This window comes from Culex pipiens, chromosome 1 (assembly GCF_016801865.2).
Source record: "Culex pipiens pallens isolate TS chromosome 1, TS_CPP_V2, whole genome shotgun sequence".
NCBI classification, from domain to species: domain Eukaryota; kingdom Metazoa; phylum Arthropoda; class Insecta; order Diptera; family Culicidae; genus Culex; species Culex pipiens.
Window position 1 is genome coordinate 54815766 of NC_068937.1, and position 21255 is coordinate 54837020.

A 21255-nucleotide genomic window follows, 5' to 3' on the forward strand; every position below is an offset into this window, starting at 1 on the left:
ACTATTTCGCTAAGTAAAGTATCTCAAAATGACAATCCTTAAACAACTTTTAATTGAGTTATCTAAAAAAAACCCCTCCTGAGATTTTTACATCATTATAAGGAAACAATCTTGAGCTTACAAATGCAACAAATAGAATGATTTTTTGTTTCCACCAAAAAAATACAAACATTTGAAAAAGGCTTATCAAAAATCGTAAATCCACTCTAACTTTTTACAAAAAAGTGTCAAAAGAAGCGTTTTTCAATTTTCTAAATGTGCTTCGAAGACACCGAAATTGCCAAAAATAAAACAAGAAAGTTACACACTTTTTTGAAGGGTACCCCTAGCACATTTCATATAGAATGCTGTAGAATTAACAGATTTAGAGATATAAATCCGGTGTCTTCAGCAAAGTTGTTCACAATGATTAGCACTACAATACTGCTGAAGAAAGTATACCCCAATCGAACCACAACAAAAAAAAAATCGTTTTCTTATTTTTGTTTGTCGAGCTTAACCATTAACAACCATTAATTAACTACTCTTAAGTAATTTAGATTTTTTAAATCCAAGTTCACCCGTCGTCACCCTTTTAAAAGGTGTTGAGACAGGCGGGAAGGTGCTACTCCACACTCAGTCGCCAGCCAGCGACAAGTTAAGACGTGTTTTGCTCGTGTTGTCATCTCGCTTGCTTGGAAGTTTTTGACAGATGGAGGTGGGGGAATCCTCCGAGGAGGAAGATTTTCGTCCCGTCCGCGGGAATCGGAAGCGGAAGAAGTCCAGCGAGGTCACTGGAATCGGCATCGAAGGAGAAAAAGTTGAGAAGACCCTGCTCAACAACAACAAGTTCAGTCCGCTAGCTGATAACAAAAACAACGACAATGCCAGCCCAGCAGGAGGAGGGGACGCCCCGGCGGTTCCACCACCCGGCCAGTCGGCAGGTAAACAAAAGCAACCACCTTTGGTGGTGAAGAACACCACGGATTTTTACAAGCTCGTGGCGATAGTGGAAAGTTGTAAATTAGGTTTCAAACCGATTTACAAACTAACCCGATTTGGAACCAAGGTGACCTGCTTCTCTGTCAAAGATTTTGACAAGTTGCAAGAGATACTCAAGAAGAAGAAAGTGGAATTGTACACCCACGATCGGCGAAACGAACGAAATCATCGGGTGGTTCTTCGTGGTTTTTCTGATGAACTGAAACCGGATGAGGTCAAGTACCTTCTGAAGAGGGATCTCAAGCTGGACGCGCTGGAGGTACATGTCATCAAGCGGAAGGAAAAGTCCACCGTGAACAAAACTCCGTACATTGTTGTCTTCCCAAAGGGATACACCAATCTGAAAAAGCTCTCTGCAATGAAAGTTGTGGCAAGCACTATCATCCGGTGGGAGGCCTACCGGAACAAGCGGCCGAACGTGACCCAGTGCAGGAACTGCTTGCAGCTGGGTCATGGAACCAGGAACTGTCACCTGAAAGGCATGTGCAACATCTGTGGGGGTCCCCACAAGACGGACGAGTGCAAAGTCCAAGAAGCCGAGCCGAAGCGGTGTGCCAACTGTTCTGGAGCCCACGAAGCCACGGGCCGCAGCTGCCCTAAGCGTGCGGACTTCATCCGGTGGCGCCAGCAGGCGTCGAAACCGAAACGGCCGGCAAGGAAGGCGGAGAAGCAGAGTCCAGCAGTTCCGGCGTTTACGCCGGCGGAGTTCCCTCCGCTGCCGGGCGCAGTTCCGGACGGAAAATCCAAGGATTGCTCTCGTCCCGCAGGAAGCAGCCAAGGTGGACCCCGAGACGGTGGAGCCACAGAGAAGGAAGCCGGGGAGGTACTCTACAGTTCGGCTGAGCTGCGGGGGATTTTCTCCGAGTACATCGGCAGGTTCAAGACCTGCAAGACCCGCTTGGACCAAGTAACCCTCATTAGTTACATGATCTCCATGTATGGAATTTAAGGAGTTTTTTTTTTGTTATTGTATATTGTTTTACTGATCCTCGTTCCCAACCTGGTCACAGCACCTAAAAGGACCTAATAAAAGTAAGTAAAGAAAAAAAATTAATCCAAGATGGCGGCAAAAAAACCAAATTTGACTAAAATTGAGCCACAGAATTCGAATGTGATGTTTTTTTCATAAAATTATTTTAATTAGGTCCTTTTCGGTACTGGAACCTGGTTAGGACCGAGTCGGCTTTTGTTATTACATTTTACTTAATGCTAAGAGTAATTACAGAGGATCTTGTGTGTAAAAGTTAGTGGGAGGGGAGCCGATTACCCGCGGAAAACGAATTTGATGTTATAAGCAAGAAAAATGATTTGATTGCCCTCAGCAGGGATGCCAGATGCACAGATTTGTCTGTGTTCCACAGACATTTAAGCTTGTGTCAGACATTTTTTGAGGTGCGCAGACTACATTAAACGAATAGAACTTCTTTACATTAATATTTTGTAAAAATATCAACCGAAACATATTACGTTAGTCTTCAAATGATTAAAACGTAATTTCTGATGGATTTCTATGACTTGAAATTGATTCACAGACTTACACAGACTTTTGAAATAACCATGTGGCATCCCTAACCTGCATATCCTATATATCGAGGATTCGGATAATCGAGTCATTTAAAAAAGAGCCTGAACCGAAAAAAGTTGTTGTTGAAGTTTGAGCATAAAAGACAAATATATCAAACTTTTTGAAAATAGTCAATAGGAATTTTTCACATTCAAAATATTGTCACATGGTAAATTTTAATATCGACCCCGCTCAATTCCCTTCTGCACAAATATTTGTCCATTATCAATTGTGCCATACATTCCCGCGCACAACACAATGGTCGTCAAAATCCGATTCATCCGAGGTCCATTGAATTTTTTCTCCACTCAAAAAAAAACCCCACTCAGTTTCGAATAACGCAATCCCAAACCAGAGAGTACAAACTCGAAAATCTTTCGATGGATAAATAAAATGAAAGTTTATTATATTACAAAACAAAGCGTTCGCAAGTGGAGGGAAAAATGGGCCAAAAATATCGAAAACATAAAAAAGTTTCATATTTCAGGTGCATCGTTGGTGGAAACGGGAGAGCTGGGGAGTGTCGCACCGGATGCAATTTTGGGCCATCATTTATCGCCGCTCCCTTGCCGAATAACAAAAAAAAATATGCATAGTTCTGACTTATTGATGGTTGCCAGTTTTTTGTTTTCGGTGCCACTTCGTCATACATAGTTTCATGCACTATTATTTTTATTCTATCGCGCTCGGTGGCCGCTAGGTGGTGCTGCTGCACTCTGCACTCGGCGGTGTTAGTGTGTGGCGGCCAGATCGCATCGCTGCGTTCGGTAATAAACTTTTAATTAAACTGGTAATTGATTTTTTACCCTGCTGCCCTTTTTGTGCGTCCGTGTGACGTTCAAAAGTGCGGCTTTTATGAAACATGAGGACGACATTCTAGCTGCGATGCTCTGTGGTGGCTGAATATATTGACAGTTTTTGTTGTGTGCGGTGGGAAATGAAAATCGATTTTGTGAAATATTGAGTGGTTAGATAGAATAAAAAAAAATATATTTTTTGTCTGTCAGTGATGACAGATTTTTTAAACATTATTTTATCAATTTGTTTTAACATTAATTTTTTAAACTCAAAACGTTTGTGGCCTTGGAACATTAAACAAACACAACACAAATTTATTTTCTCTTAACATTTAGATGACTCCAAATATCAATTTCCTTCAGAAAAGAAATTATTGATGTAAATGTTTATGAAATTTTTTGATAATCTGCATTATTTTTTTTTTCAAAGGCATATAAATTGAACAAATTGCGTTTATGTCCAAACACCTCTCCAAAGAAAAGGTAAAGCATCATCACTTTCATAACTTTTTAATGGCTTTATACTTTGCCCATAAAGCGTCCATTATGCATGGCTGAAAAAATGCTCAACCTTCTCAAAATCTTGACAAAAGCCAAGAAACCAAAAAACTTAACTATTGGCACTACGCCCCCCGGGGCATGGCCTTCCCTCTAACGTGGGATTTCTGCTCCAGCGCCTCTGACGAGACAGGAGAAACCGGGACCGACGTTTTACTTCACCATCCGATAGAAGCTCAGTGGATAAGGCGGGAATCGAACCCGCGTCTCATAGCATCATCGGGATCGGCAGCTGAAGCCGCTACCCCTGCGCCACGAGACCCAAGAAACCAAGCTAACGTGAATTCCTCCCATCAAAGCTCGTCCCCGTGAACGTTTACTTGTTTGCACGCGTGTTCAAAAAGAAGGGAGCCCCTTTTCAAAATATTCGACAAACACAACAAGAAAAAAAAGAACCCAGCAAGAAAATGGGCCCAGAAACGACCCTTAAAAATCAGCGCCAATTTTCAATCTTCCCACACCAAACGATTCGTTGGGTGGAAAATGACGGCTGCGGAAACAGGGAGAAGAGAGGACACATATGGTCGGGAAAATAATCCCAGTTTACAAAGTATTTTTGCCTTCCTCACTGAGGTAAGGCTATAATCCTGCTCTAAAAATGAACTTCGTATAAAAACGTCGTAGACCCACCTTCATGTATACATATTGACTCAGAATCGAAAACTGAACAAATGTCTGTGTGTATGTGTGTGTGTATGTATGTATGTGACCAACAAACTAGCTCATGTTTCTCGGCACTGGCTGAACCGATTTGACCCAAACTTGTTGCATTCGACTTGGTTTAGGGTCCCATAGATCGAGTTTTATACAGATTGAAGTTTCGATAAGTAGTTCAAAAGTTATGTATAAAAATGTGTTTTCACATATATTTGGATCTCACTTAACTGTATAAAAACTATGTCCGGGTCCATCATCCGACACATTGTTGGTTAGGTTATCAAAAGACCTTTCCAACGAGTCTAAAACATTGAAGATCTGGTCACCCTGTCTCGAGATATGGTCACTTAAGTGACATTTATGTACTTTTTTAAAGGCGGATCTCACTTAAATGTATGTAAACTATGTCCGGCCCACTATCCGACCCAACGTTGGTTAGGTTATCAAAAGAACTTTCCAACGAGTCCAAAACATTGACGATCTGGCAACCCTGTCTCGAGGTATGGTCACTTAAGTGACATTTATGTACTTTTTTGAAGCCGAATCTCTCTTAAATGTATGCAAACTATGCCCGGATCCACCATCCAACCCATTGTTGGTTAGGTTATCAAAAAACCTTTCCAACGAATCCAAAACATTGAAGATCTGGCAACCCTGTCTCGAGATATGGTCACTTAAGTGACATTTATGTACTTTTTTGAAGCCGGATCTCACTTAAATGTTTGCAAACTATGTCCGGATCCATCATCCGACCCATCGTTGGTTAGATTATCAACAGACCTTTCCAACGAGTCTAAAACATTGAAAATCTGGCAACCCTGTCTCGAGATATGCCCACTTAAGTGATATTGATGTACTTTTTGGAAGCCGGATCTAAAAAAAAGATGAAATTTGTGTACAGCCATTGTTGTGAGGAAGGCTCCAACCACATAGGTGGATTAAGTTAGTTTTTTTTGCAATTTTGCCATGAAACGACTTACTTTTCCTGTCATTCATGAACGACGAAATAGCCTACTTTTCTGTACCAAAAATAACAGAATCGAATAGCAACACTTTTCAAAATAAATGTTGAAAAGTTCTATCTTTAAGCACTCAAATTGGTGCTGAAAAGTTGAACTTTTCAGCACTTGTTTCGAAAAGTAACAATTTTCAACATTTTTTTTATTTAAACGATTTATTGACAAAATACATGAAAATTTGACTTAAAATTTCACTCAGTGTGTGTTTTTTAGAATTTCAAAAAATGTTGTATTGAACTCGTTGCAAAACTTGATTTTTTCAGCACTCTTCGTATTTATCCAACTCGGTGAACCTCGTTGGATAAATGTACGACTCGTGCTGAAAAAATCCTATTTTTGCAACTTGTTGCATAAACTACTATTTTAGACGGGGTCACCGTAAAATTATTAATTGAAGCATCGAATTTGAAAGAAAACTAAAAAATATTTAATGCTTTCTTGATTAGGAATTTCCTTTTTTTAAGATTTCAAGGAAAACTTTAACTTGTAATTTCCTTGGATTTTTTTTGAGACCCTTCGGTAGTTAGCTCTGTCTAGGTCGTCTCCCTAGGTGTAAAAAGAGGTTAGCAATTGCCTCAACAATCAATCCTTCTGACACCTAGTTTCGAGTATGAATCTCGTTTCCCGATAAATTTCAAACCTGGGAAAATTGGATGCCCTACGATGAACTAACTTCATAAAACGTGAGGAAAATTTGTAAATAATTTATTCTTGGTGTAATACATTTTTTTTTATTCGACTTAGTTAAAAAAACAATCAATAAATCTTGAAAGAAAATCAGTCAAGTTTTATCAAATATTCTGGAATTATTAATATCATTTTTTTTTAGATATTTCTACAAACCGACGTCGTCGTGCTATCATGTCCTGTGTCGCTTTTTGACGTTTCGAGAAAAACGCGTTTTAATGTTAGGAAATGGTGGGTTGTTTGGGTGAGACTTAGAAAACATCAATTTTCCTGTTTTTAAACCTTTGCATGGCAATATCTCAGCAACTAAGGGACGTATCAACAAAGTTCAAAAAAGCAAAGTATAGGGAATTCTCTTAGCTTTTCAAAAAAAATTTTTTTTTAAATATGAGCCGTGAATATTTTTTTCGCTGTAGTCTTTATCCATACCAACAACTTTGCCGAAGACACAAAATCGATATCAAAATTCCTTCAAAAGATTCAGATTTTTAAATTTTCATAAATCATGTTTTTACAGCTACCAAATGTGTATGGAAAATTTTATGGACAAACTAATGATGCAAAATGGCTTCTTTGGGCATACCGAAGGCACCAAAAAAAGTTTCAGGTGAAATTAAAATTAATAAAAAAGACCTATTTCGTAGAGAATTGCTCCAATTGATAAGATTTTAACTGACATTTTTGAAGCAGTTGATAATGCTTGAAAAAGAAAAACTCATTTTTGAAAACGATGAACCAATTTCATAAAACGCGAGGATTTTTTTTGTATAATAAAGGTGGTTTATTCGACTTAGTTTTAAAAACAATCAATAAATCTTGAAAGAAAATCAGATAAGCTTTTTCAAATGTTTGATCAAATATTCTGGAATCATCAATATATATATATATTTTTTGAATATTTCAACAAATGAAGTTTTGCCGAAACTCAAATGCTCAAATTTACCTCAAATATAATGAAAACCATAACAACAATTTATTTTATTTCTTTTGTTAGGAAAATCTGTTAATGATGTGCATTGTTTTGGAGATATTTTAAGCAAATTACATTCATAAAGATAGCTACTAAATCGTCATTTAAGCACATCATAAATCTGCAAAATTTCTAAAAATTGAGTTTTTTTATTTTTTTACAGTTAGTATTTTGTGTCAGGATTTGCTAAAAAATGCTTTCGTTTTAACAAAAAAAAACTCCTAAGCTCAAGAAAAATTGGAAATTACCATACAAATTCCCCCTTTTTCTCAAGCTAGGGAGTTTATGTGTTAAGCACATTTTATGGTACCGGGAAATAATAATTGAGGTTACTATTTTTGTTTTGTCGTCAAAAGTTAGTAGCCCTGTAAATACATAACATACACACTAAAAAAATTGGAATATTACATTTGACGTAATCGTTGAATTAACCTATTATTGAATCATGTAAACGTATTTTCGATGTAAAATTATGTGTATTCTGACGTAAATTGATGAAATTCCCATTGGCACACATCTACATCATGTGAAACCTAAAATTATAGTACAAATAAGTTAAAAAAAAAAAAAAAAATAACCCATTATTACGCTTTATTTGGTGCACATAACTGGAGCATCAAATTTGATGTAATTTTACATCAAATGAAACCCAAAAATACACGCTTTAGCTGTCACATTTTCGTCCAAGTGGTGAACTGTCAAAACGGTCGCCATGCTCGACGTCGCTCAGAATATTTTTGCAGCAGCATTTTTCGGTCTAAATTATCTTTAATTTGGATCATTTATTGGGTAGAACCTGCTACCGTTTAAGATAAAGGTAAGTTCATTAATATTTTAAAGTGGAGAAACAGATCGCTGATATTTTTCGTTTGGTTTTTGTCAGGTTGCGGGTGGAAACATGGAACACTAGCAAAATATCCAAGATGGACTGTTCCGGCAAGCCGCTGTTAGTGATGTTACTGGCTTACCACCAAAGAGGATGTTCCCGATGTGGATTGAAGTGTAGTGCACAAGAAGTGTTCCCTCCAGTTGTTCCAGCTTGATGCCTTCTCCCGTGGAGTGGCCAACTCATTTCAAATGGTAAGCCGGAAGATTGCAAGTGGAACAAAAGCCTAGACCGAAATTCCAGCGGAAAATCTAAGAAAAAAACAATTTTGTTCTGTGAGTGAAGTTGTGACATGAAATTATGTTGTGAACAATAAAAACATTTTAGTTTCGAATAAGACAGTGTTTTTTTTTCAATCCAATAAGAATTCCAAGATTCCTATTCGAAAAATGATCGACCGAAATTACGTTTAATGTAATTTTACACGACCGTGGATGATTGGTGGTCGTGTAATTTTACGTCTTATTCAACGCTACTTTAGGTCTGATTTGATGCTCCAGTTATGTGCATCTAATATAACTGAAAATTACACGTTTTATGTTTATGAGAAATTTTTGTGTCTGACATTTTTCGTTTTCAATTTAAGAGACTTTGTAAATTTCAATTTTAGAGACTTTGTAAATTGCACTTATAGCCAATAGATTTCAATAGTTTTGAGAACGTTGTGATTTTTGAGCATTTTTTGTTCTCTCTAAATTGTTTATGTTCATCTAACATTTGAAAAAAGAAACATTACTTTATCAACAAACAAATGTGACTTATAATGCTTGAAAACAAGGACGTTTCACAAGATAGCACACAAGCGACGATTTAGTTTTTTTTAATCAAAGTGTAGGATAACATAGCTAATAGGGTGGCTCGACATGGTCGATATTTCAGAACAAGGTTTTTTTTCGGCTGTATTTAGGCCCCTAAACAAGATAATTAAGATAACTTAAGTGCAGTGCTTCTGGGGACACGAAGTCTTGTTTTCGCGATAATTTTCGTCGTAAATGATCTTAAAAATTCATTCCAACTGGCATCAAACTATCGATTTTATGGAGAGTCAAGCGTCATTTATCTACTATTTTTGAAATTTGCTCGCGTTATCTAAATTGTAAAAACAGTAAAAATATAGTGATAAGTCCAGCCCATAGCACTATTGCTCGGCTGGCACGCGTTCGATAAAAAAAACTTTTTAAACAATCAACTATCTATCTTTCCACAGCCAGCTGCCTAAGATTTAAAATTTTCAACCGATAAACAAAACGCTCATGGTCACATCACTGCCACTCGTGAGTCCTGACCTCATACCCATCTACTAACCCCCTCAAAACTCATGTGATACTTTGTCGGAGATGCAGTCGATTGGGCGTTCCCGATCACTCAAGTATCGGACTAACATTCCCATCCACTTCCCCGTGACTCTACCACTGGTCGGAGCCGGCGCCGGTATTGATCAGCATGATAGGGGCCTTTGAGAAGTTGCGAAGCGAGGAAAGATAGCACCCACTCATCTCACGGCTCGTGGATGTAACTTTTGGAGGTCCTGGTCAATAACGGAGTAGCAACTGCGGGTGGGCACCTAGCTATGCTTATTAGGGTGGGTACGTTTTTCAAAAAGTTCTCGGTTCAAGTTTTCCTCTTGTAGGGCATGCCCATAGGGGCTTTCATGTCAAATATCAGCTCATTTGGCTGTAAACTGGCTGCGCGCATCAGGGTTAAAGTTTACATGGGAATTACTATGGGAAATTGGAACTTTTCGTTCAAACGCTCCTACAGGTCTGGGTAAATCACGCGCCAACTTCTGGTATGGTCAGGCCTATGGGGAATGGTCTAGGAAACACTTTTCCCGAAGAGAGCACACGGATTCGTTGTACCCAATAAGCCCCATATCAGTTTCGATACAAGGTCAAAACTAATTGCAGAAAGATTGAACTTTGGTTTGTTCTGGTTTGTGTTCATTTAAAAAATCATATGTGACAACGGGCCAATCTGGTTGTTAACTACATTAATAAACATGATTACGTGCTCCTGTTGTTATATTATCAGTAGGGTTAGTGAATTTTCACGATTTTACGGACAGCGTGAAATTCGTGAAATTTGACAGTTTCTCAAATTCTAGTGAAATTTTATGCCTGATTAAAAAAAATCAAAAATACTTCATCCAGAAAGACTTTTTATGTAAATTATATTAGTTGAAAAACCTGATAATAACAATAAAACACAAAATCAACAAAATTTACTCAGATAAATTGATTAATATGAATCGTAGATAAAAAAAAAATGCATTCAAAGGTCGCAATTCGGAACACGGATTTATTTTATCATAAAAAAAACAGGAGAATAATCATAACTTTTCCTGATTCCCGTGAAATTTTCACGAAATAACATGATTTTGTTAAATTTTAATTTGTTATTAATTTTAAGTCCATTGCAAATATTTTTTAAAGTGTTTTTTTCAAAAGTGCAAATTCCTTTATTCTAAGAATTTTGCCTTTTTTTGGAAAGAAGGCAATATTCATAGAAAATAGGATTTTTGTACTTTTTTATAGTTAATTTAACATTTCTCACGTTCAGTGAAATTTTGTGTTTTGGAATCGTGGTCTCCGTGAAAATTTCAATTTTTGAGCGTGAAAAATCACTAAGTTTAGTACGTGTTTGTTTTTTGCAAATCTTATTTTTTTTAAATTTTATCCTATCTCCTATTTGACTATTTTTTTTAATTCTGAAGTTTGTGTTTTGGAGACTTAATAAGCTTCTAAAACTGTTAGATTTGCATAACAAATCTCTTTGCGCCTAAGCGTATAACTTCAACTACCAATCACACTCGCAAAACGACCTACGTGGTGACCCAAAATCCGGGCCGACCCCCGGAGGACAAATTTTCCCGGAGATGGCACCCCGGAAGTCAGCGACCAGACTAGAGACCCACATGGCCACCCCGTAATGGCCGCGCCGCCCCGCTCATTGCGTTGTGATATTTACGATTATGATTATTGTTATCGTTCGCGTTTTTTTTTTGTGCCGAAAATTGGAAGTTTCTTGCAGTGAAGTAAGAAAACACGTGTGGGACGAGCTCGAAGACAACGTGGGGGACCGGGCACGTGTCGGAAGCTGGGGCGCGCCCCCCCTAGTCGAGGGTCATGATTTATGAAAAATGATAATGGAATGTTGCGATAAAACGTGGCAGTCTTCGGGCGGAGATAGCGCGGTTGAGGTTCCGGTTTCGGGAGGAGGCAGGAAGGTGGTTTCCAGATGGGTCGTTTTGAAGAAATTGATTTTTTTTGGTGTCAGGGGACGTTGTTCACATACTAGCTTGCAATTAGTTGGCGAAGTGATGTCTCAATCTGAGTTTGTAGATCTGATCACAAAAATCAATTGGTGAATTTACTGACCTACAAACTTCAAGAGATTTTCTTTAAGCTTGCGATATTTTAAAGTCGAATAACTAAACTTAACGAGAGTCTCCAAACCCTTTTCAGTAAAGCTGGTAACAGATGTTAGTAACTTGGTCACCACTGAATGACAGTGGATTCTAGTTTAGGTGTATTGATTGAATTCTCCTAGACAATTTTAGAGACTTGGAAACTTTGGGCGAACGAAAATTCTCTATTTCAGCTGATTGATTGTTTTGTTTTTCCAGTCAAAATCTCTACCCCAAAACAAACACCGGAAAAGCACCAAGTGTCAAATTTCCGCCGCTTGATTTGCACAATAATTGTGCGTGCGTGTGCTCGTACTCCCTCCCTGATGATAATGTTTAATAGTGGTGAGCAGCTTTCTTTTATGACAATGCGGGGGTCGTGAAATGTGAAAGTTATTGATGCGTGTGTTTCTCTTTTTTGCCGCTTTCTGTTTTTGTTTATTTTGCCAACTCATCTGGAAGGAACAAAGAGGTGGGTGGGGGAGGGGGAACCCATCATCAGCATCGCCATGATTGTCGGTGGTGGAGAAGGAGAAAAAAAAAAATCAACAAAAAAAAGTGGCCACAGGACACCCGTGTGAATCGGAGCAATGTGTTGTCCTCGGGGGTGGGAGGGGTGGCCACGTTCCCCTTGATGAGGGGCGTTAGTTGGATTTTGTTTCGCTGCCGTTGGGGAATAAAAATAAATTGGAATTAATTCAAATGTACGCGTGAGGAGTGGGGGAGTTTCGTCGTAAAAATGGACAACAAAGTGCGAGCAATTGCGTGTGTTGTTGGGGGTGAGTTTGGGAGAGCGATATCGGATCCAGTGGTAACGCTCTGTAATGGTAATTGATGATTGTGAGGATGACCATTTCGGTTGGAATTAACATGAGATCGAATAATGAAATTATGTAAATTTTTCAAACTAGTTATTTATACAGCTTCAAAGTTTTTATCTCAGTTTTTCAAAAATAATCTCAATCTTTTTTGTTGTTTCTTCTTGGAACGATCTTTACATTTTGGAAGCCTTTATGATAACATTTTACTAACCGTCAGTGGAGATGACTATGGGTCAAAAGCGATACAGCTCTCTACCAATACTTTACTTTAAATGCCAATCGTTAGAAAATTGACCCAATCTCACCCTTTAAAGGAGGTCACATTGGATCAAATGAAACTAAATTATGCTCAAATACAAAAATATGGTATAAACAAGTCATCCAATAGAGTTTATTGTTCCAGGGAATCGTATTGACATGCTACAATGTTTTAAGCAGAGATTTGCAAACATTGAGGCACTTTTCGAGCAATTCCAAACAAAAATATTAAAAAGTTAATTTTTCAAGAGGTATTTTTTGACCAAAAACGTATCTCAACTTTAGACAGCTGCCAAAATGACAGGATTTGTTCTAGAAACGAGATTTTTTCAGCTAAGTCAACTTAAGATGCCCTCTACACAACCCTTTTAACGGAATTAAGTTTCATTGAGAAGAACCTGAGAGATTGTAAAATCCCCAGATCGAATGTGTGGGGGACTGATGGTATTTTTCTTAAATTATACACTTTTTAGGAGAGTTTCCATTACAGTGGATGTCATCGAAGGTAGAAACAGAGAAATTTGCATGCATGAGATCTCAAAATCAAAATATTAGGTGATGACTAAGCTTAGTAAACTAACTGCTCAAAAAAAATTCGTTGATTCTTTGATATTTGAAAAACTAATGATTGCAAAACAAATGGGTAGGTGTAAATAATTTTTAAAACAGTTTTTTCATTGCAATATTTGTTCCATGCCTTATAAGTCCAATTTTTATATTTTTAATTGATAAACGGCCTGAAATATGTTCTAAGTTACCTGCTAAATCTTTTGATAAAATTTTAGGAAGCACTTTTTAAACTTTATATTATGTTTTTTACAAATCAGAAAAAAAATATTCTAAAATTTTATATTTTAAAGCAATTTTAATTTTGCTCATTTTTATACATTTGTCTAAAAAAATCGCTTGCTCCGTGCTTTATCTCATTCTTATTAATTTTGCATTTTAAAGTTAATTCAATTCAGATACATCCTTGTATCGTCAAAAAAATAAAAATAAAGGTTTTTCTTGCGACCAATATAAATATTTTACAAAGCTTAAATTTTTTTCAAAAATCCGTTCTTAAAATTTCATTGATAAAACTTTAAAACAGGCGAAGAGAAAGATTCAAAACTGTTCTACAATTTTTATTCACACTTTTTAAATTATATTGGGAGAGTTTTTTACCGATGGAAAAAATAACTTTTTAGTGGAAATAAACTCATTTTAGTCACACTAAACTTTTCGATCTATTTCGTCACTTTTGCAGTTTGACGCTTCAAACAACTTTTTCAGATACCGATGCCTCTGTGCTCTCTTATGCTAACTAGAAAGGAAAACCAGCAAGCTTAGTACAAAAGAGCACAGAGGCATCGATACGTCAACAATGGAGAGTTGCTTGCTCACTTTTCTGAGCTATTTTTTGCTTCGAAACAGTCTAAAACTCTGTATGAACGCTGTAATTTACTTTTAAAGTTTTGATAAGCCGATATTAGAAATATTTGCCCTAGTATTCAAACCACATAAAATCTTAAAATATTAAAATTGATGTGCATTTTTTGTACTATGACTTTTCTAACCAAGGTCAAAATACTGAGCAAAAACAAAGCTACAACTACAACTGTGTCGAATTGAGTGAAAATTAAAAAAAAAATACGTGTTTTTACAAGAAGTACCAAATAACACATAGTCCTTGAAATCTGCAAAGTAGAGTCTTCATAACTTCAGTCTACAAAAACTCTTTCACCTCTCTCTTCCAATCAGCCCGAAAAATTAAAGAGCATTTTTTTTTCAAGTGGACATAATTGTCTTGAGAGTCACTTTGAACAAGTTTGTAAATGTTTATATATTTTCTGCCCCACCTCCTTGACTTTGGTCAAATCAGGGGACATAAACTACCAAAAATATTCGCAACGGCTTTGATAATCTTGCAAAATTATGTCACTAGCCGTTGGTTACACCTTCATAGTCCGTCGTTTTCCTTTTGACAGTGGCGCAATTTGACAGCTGTCATACTCTGTGTAAAACCACCAGCTGTTAGTTTTATCGAATAAAGCATACATGAGCAACTCTCTACGAAATCGGCCGATTTCGACCATTTTTATTTTTTGTATTTTTTGATTTGACTCAAATTTTGTGGGGGCCTTCCCTATGACCAAATAAGCTATTTTGCGTCATTGGTTCACCCATACAAGTCTCCATACAATTTTGGCTGCTGTCCATACAAAAATGGTATGTAAATATTCAAACAGCTGTAACTTTTGAGTGAATTTTCTGATCAATTTGGTGTCTTCGGCAAAGTTGTAGGTATTGTTGAGGACTTTTGAGAAAAAAATAGGTACACGGAAAAAAAATTGCGGATTTTTTTATCAACATTTTTTTCACTAAAACTCAATTTCCCAAAATACGTATTTTTTGATTTTCGAGATTTTTTGATATGTTTTAGGGGACAAAAATCCGCAACTTTTGAGCCATAGAGAAACATGGTCGAAAAATCTGCCGCCGAGTTATGAATTTTTGAAAAAATAGTGATTTTTGGAAAAAATCGAAGTTTGATGCAAAAACAAGTTTGACATTACTTTTTAATGAAAAATTGAATTTGCAATCGAAAAGTAATTTACAGATATTTTGATAAAGGGCTCCGTTTTCAAGATATAGCCACCGAAAGTTTGATTTTTGCGAAATATTTGTAGTTTTTCAATTTTTAAAAATAGTGACCATGAGTGACCATTTCTAAACATTTTTTTTTTTAGTTCAGAAAATTTGCTATAAAATTGTCTAAGAGACATTGAAGATTGGACCTCGGGTTGCTGAGATAGAGCCGCTTTAAGAAAAAGAAACACGAAAATTGAAGTTTTCAGACTCTCACCAAAAAAACACACCATTTTCTAATGACGATATCTCAGCAACTAATGGTCCGATTTTCAATGTTAATACATGAAACATTCTTGAAATTTTCCGATCTTTTCGAAAAAAATATTTTGATATTTTTTAAATCAAGACTAGCATTTTAAATGGGCGTAATATTCAATATTTGGCCCTTTTAAAATGTAAGTCTTGATTTAAAAATTTTCAAAATATTTTTTTAGAAAAGATCGGAAAATTTCGAATGTTTTATGTTTTAACATTGAAAATCGGACCATTAATTTATTTTTCTCAAAAGTCCTCAACAATACCTACAACTTTGCCGAAGACACCAAATTGATCAGAAAATTCACTCAAAAGTTACAGCTGTTTGAATATTTACATGCCATTTTTGTATGGACAGCAGCCAAAATTGTATGGAGACTTGTATGGGTGAACCAATGACACAAAATAGCATATTTGGTCATAGGGAAGGCCCCCACAAAGTTTGAGCCAAATCAAAAAATACAAATAAAATCCATTTCCGGTTTTGGTAGAGAATTGCTCACATGTTAATAAATGAGCGAAATAGGCAGGAAAAGATTGATAACAGTCAGATTTCAACATTTTTTGTTGTTAATTGATCAGTTGATTTCACAAATTCAACGCAGTTGAGATCGAAACTAATCAAAATGTTGACAGCAGTTTTGAAAACGAGTGATACACCCAGAATTGTACTGTGTGCGGACTGAGAGGATAAATCCCGAAATTACCGAGAGTACTTTACTCATGGGTTCATCTTCAAAAAAAGTTCATCTATCAAAAAAAAAAGTGCCGGTACCGAGACTCGAACCCAAGACCTTCGGAATATTGAACCGTGCCTTTGCCGTATGGGCCACCATGGTTCGGTGATTAAGTGGCGGTCATTTGTCCATAGAAGCCACTCAATAGGATGAACTATTCCAATGAACGAATGAACACGCGAGAGGACTGTATTCTCGCAAAATAGCACTTTCCTCACGTTTCTTTTCGTGAGGACTATCCTCTCGTTCTTTAACTTTGGGTGTAGCAATGACTATCATATAATTCATGCACCCAAGTATTCCTTGTCTCGTGATTCCCAGCAAGGACATTCTTTTTTAATCGATTACGCGCTCTCACCGATGATTCTGTCGAACTCTCCGGATAAGAGAGATAGAATGTAAAACACGGCTTTGAAAGTATCAGGAAACAAGGGCAGCAAAACTTGGAGAATGATAATTGTAGTAGCTGAAAACCGAGTTTGACAAAAAAAACCCTGGTTGACAGTTAACACTTCACATTATGAGTACCAATGAGTTCCTAATGTCACAACAGATTGTTTTTAAAAGTATTTTGAAAAAGTGACACTTCATGTCACTTATACCAATTTATTTATATTTTGATATGCTATAGAAGTGCTCACCACAAGATGGCGTTAACAATAACAATTCTTCATGACAGGTAAGTACTCAGTTTAACTTTCAAGAAAAAACAATAGCGTAAATAGCATTTTACAAAAAATAATACGTTGTGATATTCCGTTCAGCGAATCGACTTCCTTTACCAAAACAGTAATAAAAGAAAGAGATAGGTAGACATTGTGCAGGCAACTCATCGCAGCAGAACCAAAACAAACACATATCGTGCAACGCAGACGGGGAGGGAGTCACTCACGCGAAAACAATAGAAGGAGCAGTTTGACAGATAACTCAAACCCAAGAAAAACCAAAACTGAGAGAGAGAGAGAGTGAGTGGTTGCAAGAGAGAGAGAATGCGGATTTTTTTTTGGTTGTTGCGAGAAAGAGAAGGAAACACATACCATTCGATCGTGATCATAGTCATAGGCGCCACTGTTACTGTAAGCGTCATTTGAGTATGATTTGCGTGTGCGTGTGGCATTTCTGTAGTAGTAGTTGTAGTTGTTGTTGTTGTTGTTGGAGTGTAGTAGTGTGTTGGTGGTGGAGGTGGAATTGGATTTGGTGGTGAAGGTAGTAGTAGAAGATGATGAAGTTGATGGTGAAGATGGTGATGAGGCCCTGGACCGATAGCGTACCTTGGCGCCGACCTCTCGCGTTGAGATGCCCATCTTCTCGTGGTGCCGCAGCTGCACCGGGTAGATGATCTGGTAGAAGTTGCTACCGATCCGGTCCACCAGCTCCTGGTTCTGCTGGTGTTCCTTCAGCAGACGTTCCACCTCACCTGTGGGAGGAGAGAGAGAGAAAGAAGTATAATGAGTAACGAGTGCTCACCACAAGATGGCAGTAGCTAGAAAATTTTTATATTTTCACAGTGACTCCGTTAAAAGTTAACGGATTGTTATTTATTTAAACCATAATTACAAATTGCATGTTCTGTTAAAATGTTCCAGTGTTGCCATCCCATAGCATCCACCAGAGGCAGTGATTTATGATCCCACCAGTCGGCGACAGCGAACATCTAATTCTAGGGGACACTTCTAGCATCCTCTTGGCATGTTCACAACCCTGCCCCTAGTTTCGTTTGTTTATCGCTGACGTGTACACGACATTTACAAAGTGCTCTTAAAAGCAGATGCATGTTGGGGCAGAACCTTAAACCGGGGTAAACCTTTGGAGGCCTCCACTCTGGTACCGTTTTCTAGGACTTGCAGAGTTCGCAACTCTCAATGAGGAATGGGATTTCATCAGATTTTAAGACAAATTTGGCTCAAGGACGATTAATCAGAATTATCGTATATTTTATATTACATTAGGAAATTCATTGCTTATCATCCCTGCTTAATCATGAATCACCTCTTAACTGTACAAAAACAACTTAAATTTATCATCGCTCCCTTTAAATTTAGCCTCATCCATAACCGGCGGCACGGATTAAACTTTTACATCGTATGAGGACAACCTTTGACCGCACTCCATGTCGTATCTCACTTTGGAGGAAACTTTTTTTGCCTTACCAACCCTCCTTCCGCCCCCAGTCTTCACCGTCTGACACCACAAAAATGGTGACAATCCTTTCCTCTTTTTTTCTCGGCCACAGTGCAAAACGCCCTCCGGCAGGCCCAAACCCCAAATCCAACACCCACCCAACCCGGTGTCAAAGAAATTAACTACTTTGTCCCACCCGGAGGCCAAATCCGGCGACGTGGCAGTGGCGTTAGAACCTGGCCACCGGGTGGCAGTAACTTTTCACGTGGTCATGCGGTGGGTTGGTTTTGGTAGAAGCTGGAAAATGCAGAATTTTCAAAATTTATTCGAAAGAAAATTGAAAAAAAAAACAAAAAAAAATTAAAGAAAATGTAAAAAAATTAAAGAAAATGTAAAAACATAAAAAAAACTTTATGAAAATTTAAGGCAAAAATTAAAGAAAAATAAAACAAAATTTAAAAAAAATGAGGGAAGTTTGGAAGAAAATGGAAAGGAAAGAAAGAAAATCAGAAGAAAATTTAAGGAAAATTGAAAGAAAAATTAAGGAAAATTGAAAGAAAAATTTAAAGAAAATTTAAAGAAAATTCAAAGAAAATTTAAAGAAAATCTGAGGAAACATAAAAAAAGAAATTCATAGAAAATTGAAAAAAAAATTGAACGAAAACTGAAAGAAAATTAAAAAATATGAAAGAAAATTGAAAGAAAATTAAAAGAAAATTCAAAGACATTTAAAGAAAATTTAAAGAAAATTTAAAGAAACTTTAAAGAAAATTTAAAGAAAATTTAAAGAAAATTTAAAAAAAATTTAAAGAAAATTTAAAGAAAATTTAAAGAAAATTTAAAGAAAATTAAAAGAAAATTTAAAGAAAATTTAAAGAAAATTTAAAGAAAATTTAAAGAAAATTTAAAGAAAATTTAAAGAAAATTTAAAGAAAATTTAAAGAAAATTTAAAGAAAATTTAAAGAAAATTTAAAGAAAATTTAAAGAAAATTTAAAGAAAATTTAAAGAAAATTTAAAGAAAATTAAAAAAAAATTTAAAGAAAATTTAAAGAAAATTTAAAGAAAATTTAAAGAAAATTTAAAGAAAATTTAAAGAAAATTTAAAGAAAATTTAAAGAAAATTTAAAGAAAATTTAAAGAAAATTTAAAGAAAATTTAAAGAAAATTTAAAGAAAATTTAAAGAAAATTTAAAGAAAATTTAAAGAAAATTTAAAGAAAATTTAAAGAAAATTTAAAGAAAATTTAAAGAAAATTTAAAGAAAATTTAAAGAAAATTGAAAGAAAATTGAAAGAAAATTGAAAGAAAATTGAAAGAAAATTGAAAGAAAATTGAAATAAAATTGAAAGAAAATTGAAAGAAAATTGAAAGAAAATTGAAAGAAAATTGAAAGAAAATTGAAAGAAAATTGAAAGAAAATTGAAAGAAAATTGAAAGAAAATTGAAAGAAAATTGAAAGAAAATTGAAAGAAAATTGAAAGAAAATTGAAAGAAAAATGAAAGAAAATTGAAAGAAAATTGAAACAAAATTGAAATAAAATTGAAAGAAAATTGAAAGAAAATTGAAAGAAAATTGAAAGAAAATTGAAAGAAAATTGAAAGAAAATTGAAAGAAAATTGAAAGAAAATTGAAAGAAAATTGAAAGAAAATTGAAAGAAAATTGAAAGAAAATTGAAAGAAAATTGAAAGAAAATTGAAAGAAAATTGAAAGAAAATTGAAAGAAAATTGAAAGAAAATTGAAAGAAAATTGAAAGAAAATTGAAAGAAAATTGAAAGAAAATTGAAAGAAAATTGAAAGAAAATTGAAAGAAAATTGTAAGAAAATTGAAAGAAAATTGAAAGCCAATTGAAAGAAAATTGAAAGAAAATTGAAAGAAAATTGAAAGAAAATTGAAAGAAAATTGAAAGAAAATTGAAAGAAAATTGAAAGAAAATTGAAAGAAAATTGAAAGAAAATTGAAAGAAAATTGAACGAAAATTGAAAGAAAATGGAAAGAAAAATGAAAGAAAGTTTAAAGAATTTTTTTAGAAAATTGAAAGAAAATTGAAAGCCAATTGAAAGAAAATTGAAAGAAAATTGGAAGAAAATTGAAAGAAAATTGAAAGAAAATTGAAAGAAAATTGAAAGAAAATTGAACGAAAATTGAAAGAAAATTGAAAGAAAGTTTAAAGAAATTTTTTAGAAAATACAAAGAAAACTGAAAGAAAAGTAACGAAAAATTGGAAAATCAAAGAAAATTTAAAGAAAATAAAAAAAAAATAAAAAAAATTCAACAAAATTGAATTAAAATTTAAAGATAATTAAACGACATTTTTGAAAAAATGAGGGAAAATTTAAAGATAATTTAACGAAATTTTTGAAAAAATGAGGGAAAATTGAAAGCAAATAGAAAGAAAAGAAGGAAAATTGGAAAATTGAAAAAAAAATAAAGGAAGATTGAAAGAAAATTTAAGGAAAATTGATAGAAAATTGAAAGAAAATTGGAAGAAAATTGAAAGAAAATTAAAAGAAAGGTGAAAGAAAGTTGCAAGAAAATTGAAAGAAAATTGAAAAAAATGAAAGAAAGTTAAAAGAAAATGAAAAGAAAATTGTAAAAAATTAAAAAAACTTGAAAGAAAAACTGAAATATAATGAAAAAAACTTTAAAACAAATAAATATAGCTAACAAAAAACTAAATTGTAACACAAATTTTAAGAATTTAAAAAAAAACAATAGAAGACAAAAAACAAAATTTTAAAAAACTGAAGAAAAATTAAAAAAAAAATGGAAAAAGTAGAAAGATGTATCAAATAAACAAAAAACAAAAGAAACTTTAAATATATTTAATAAATATATCCAAATTGAAACAATATTGATACATAATTGCAACATAATTTAAACAAAATTGATATAAAATCTA

At 34.9% G+C, this 21255-nt stretch overlaps 1 protein-coding gene across 9 annotated transcripts in view; it reads right to left on the reverse strand.

Moving 5' to 3' along the window:
- Positions 1 to 21255, reverse strand: part of LOC120413521 (disintegrin and metalloproteinase domain-containing protein unc-71) — a 982641-nt gene that overhangs the window by 445256 nt on the left and 516130 nt on the right. For all 9 annotated transcript variants that reach the window (XM_052707188.1, XM_052707187.1, XM_052707193.1 and 6 more), the window contains one exon: positions 17502 to 17647. In XM_052707188.1, the coding sequence (XP_052563148.1) occupies positions 17502 to 17647 (146 nt within the window). The remainder of the gene's footprint in view (positions 1 to 17501; positions 17648 to 21255) is intronic.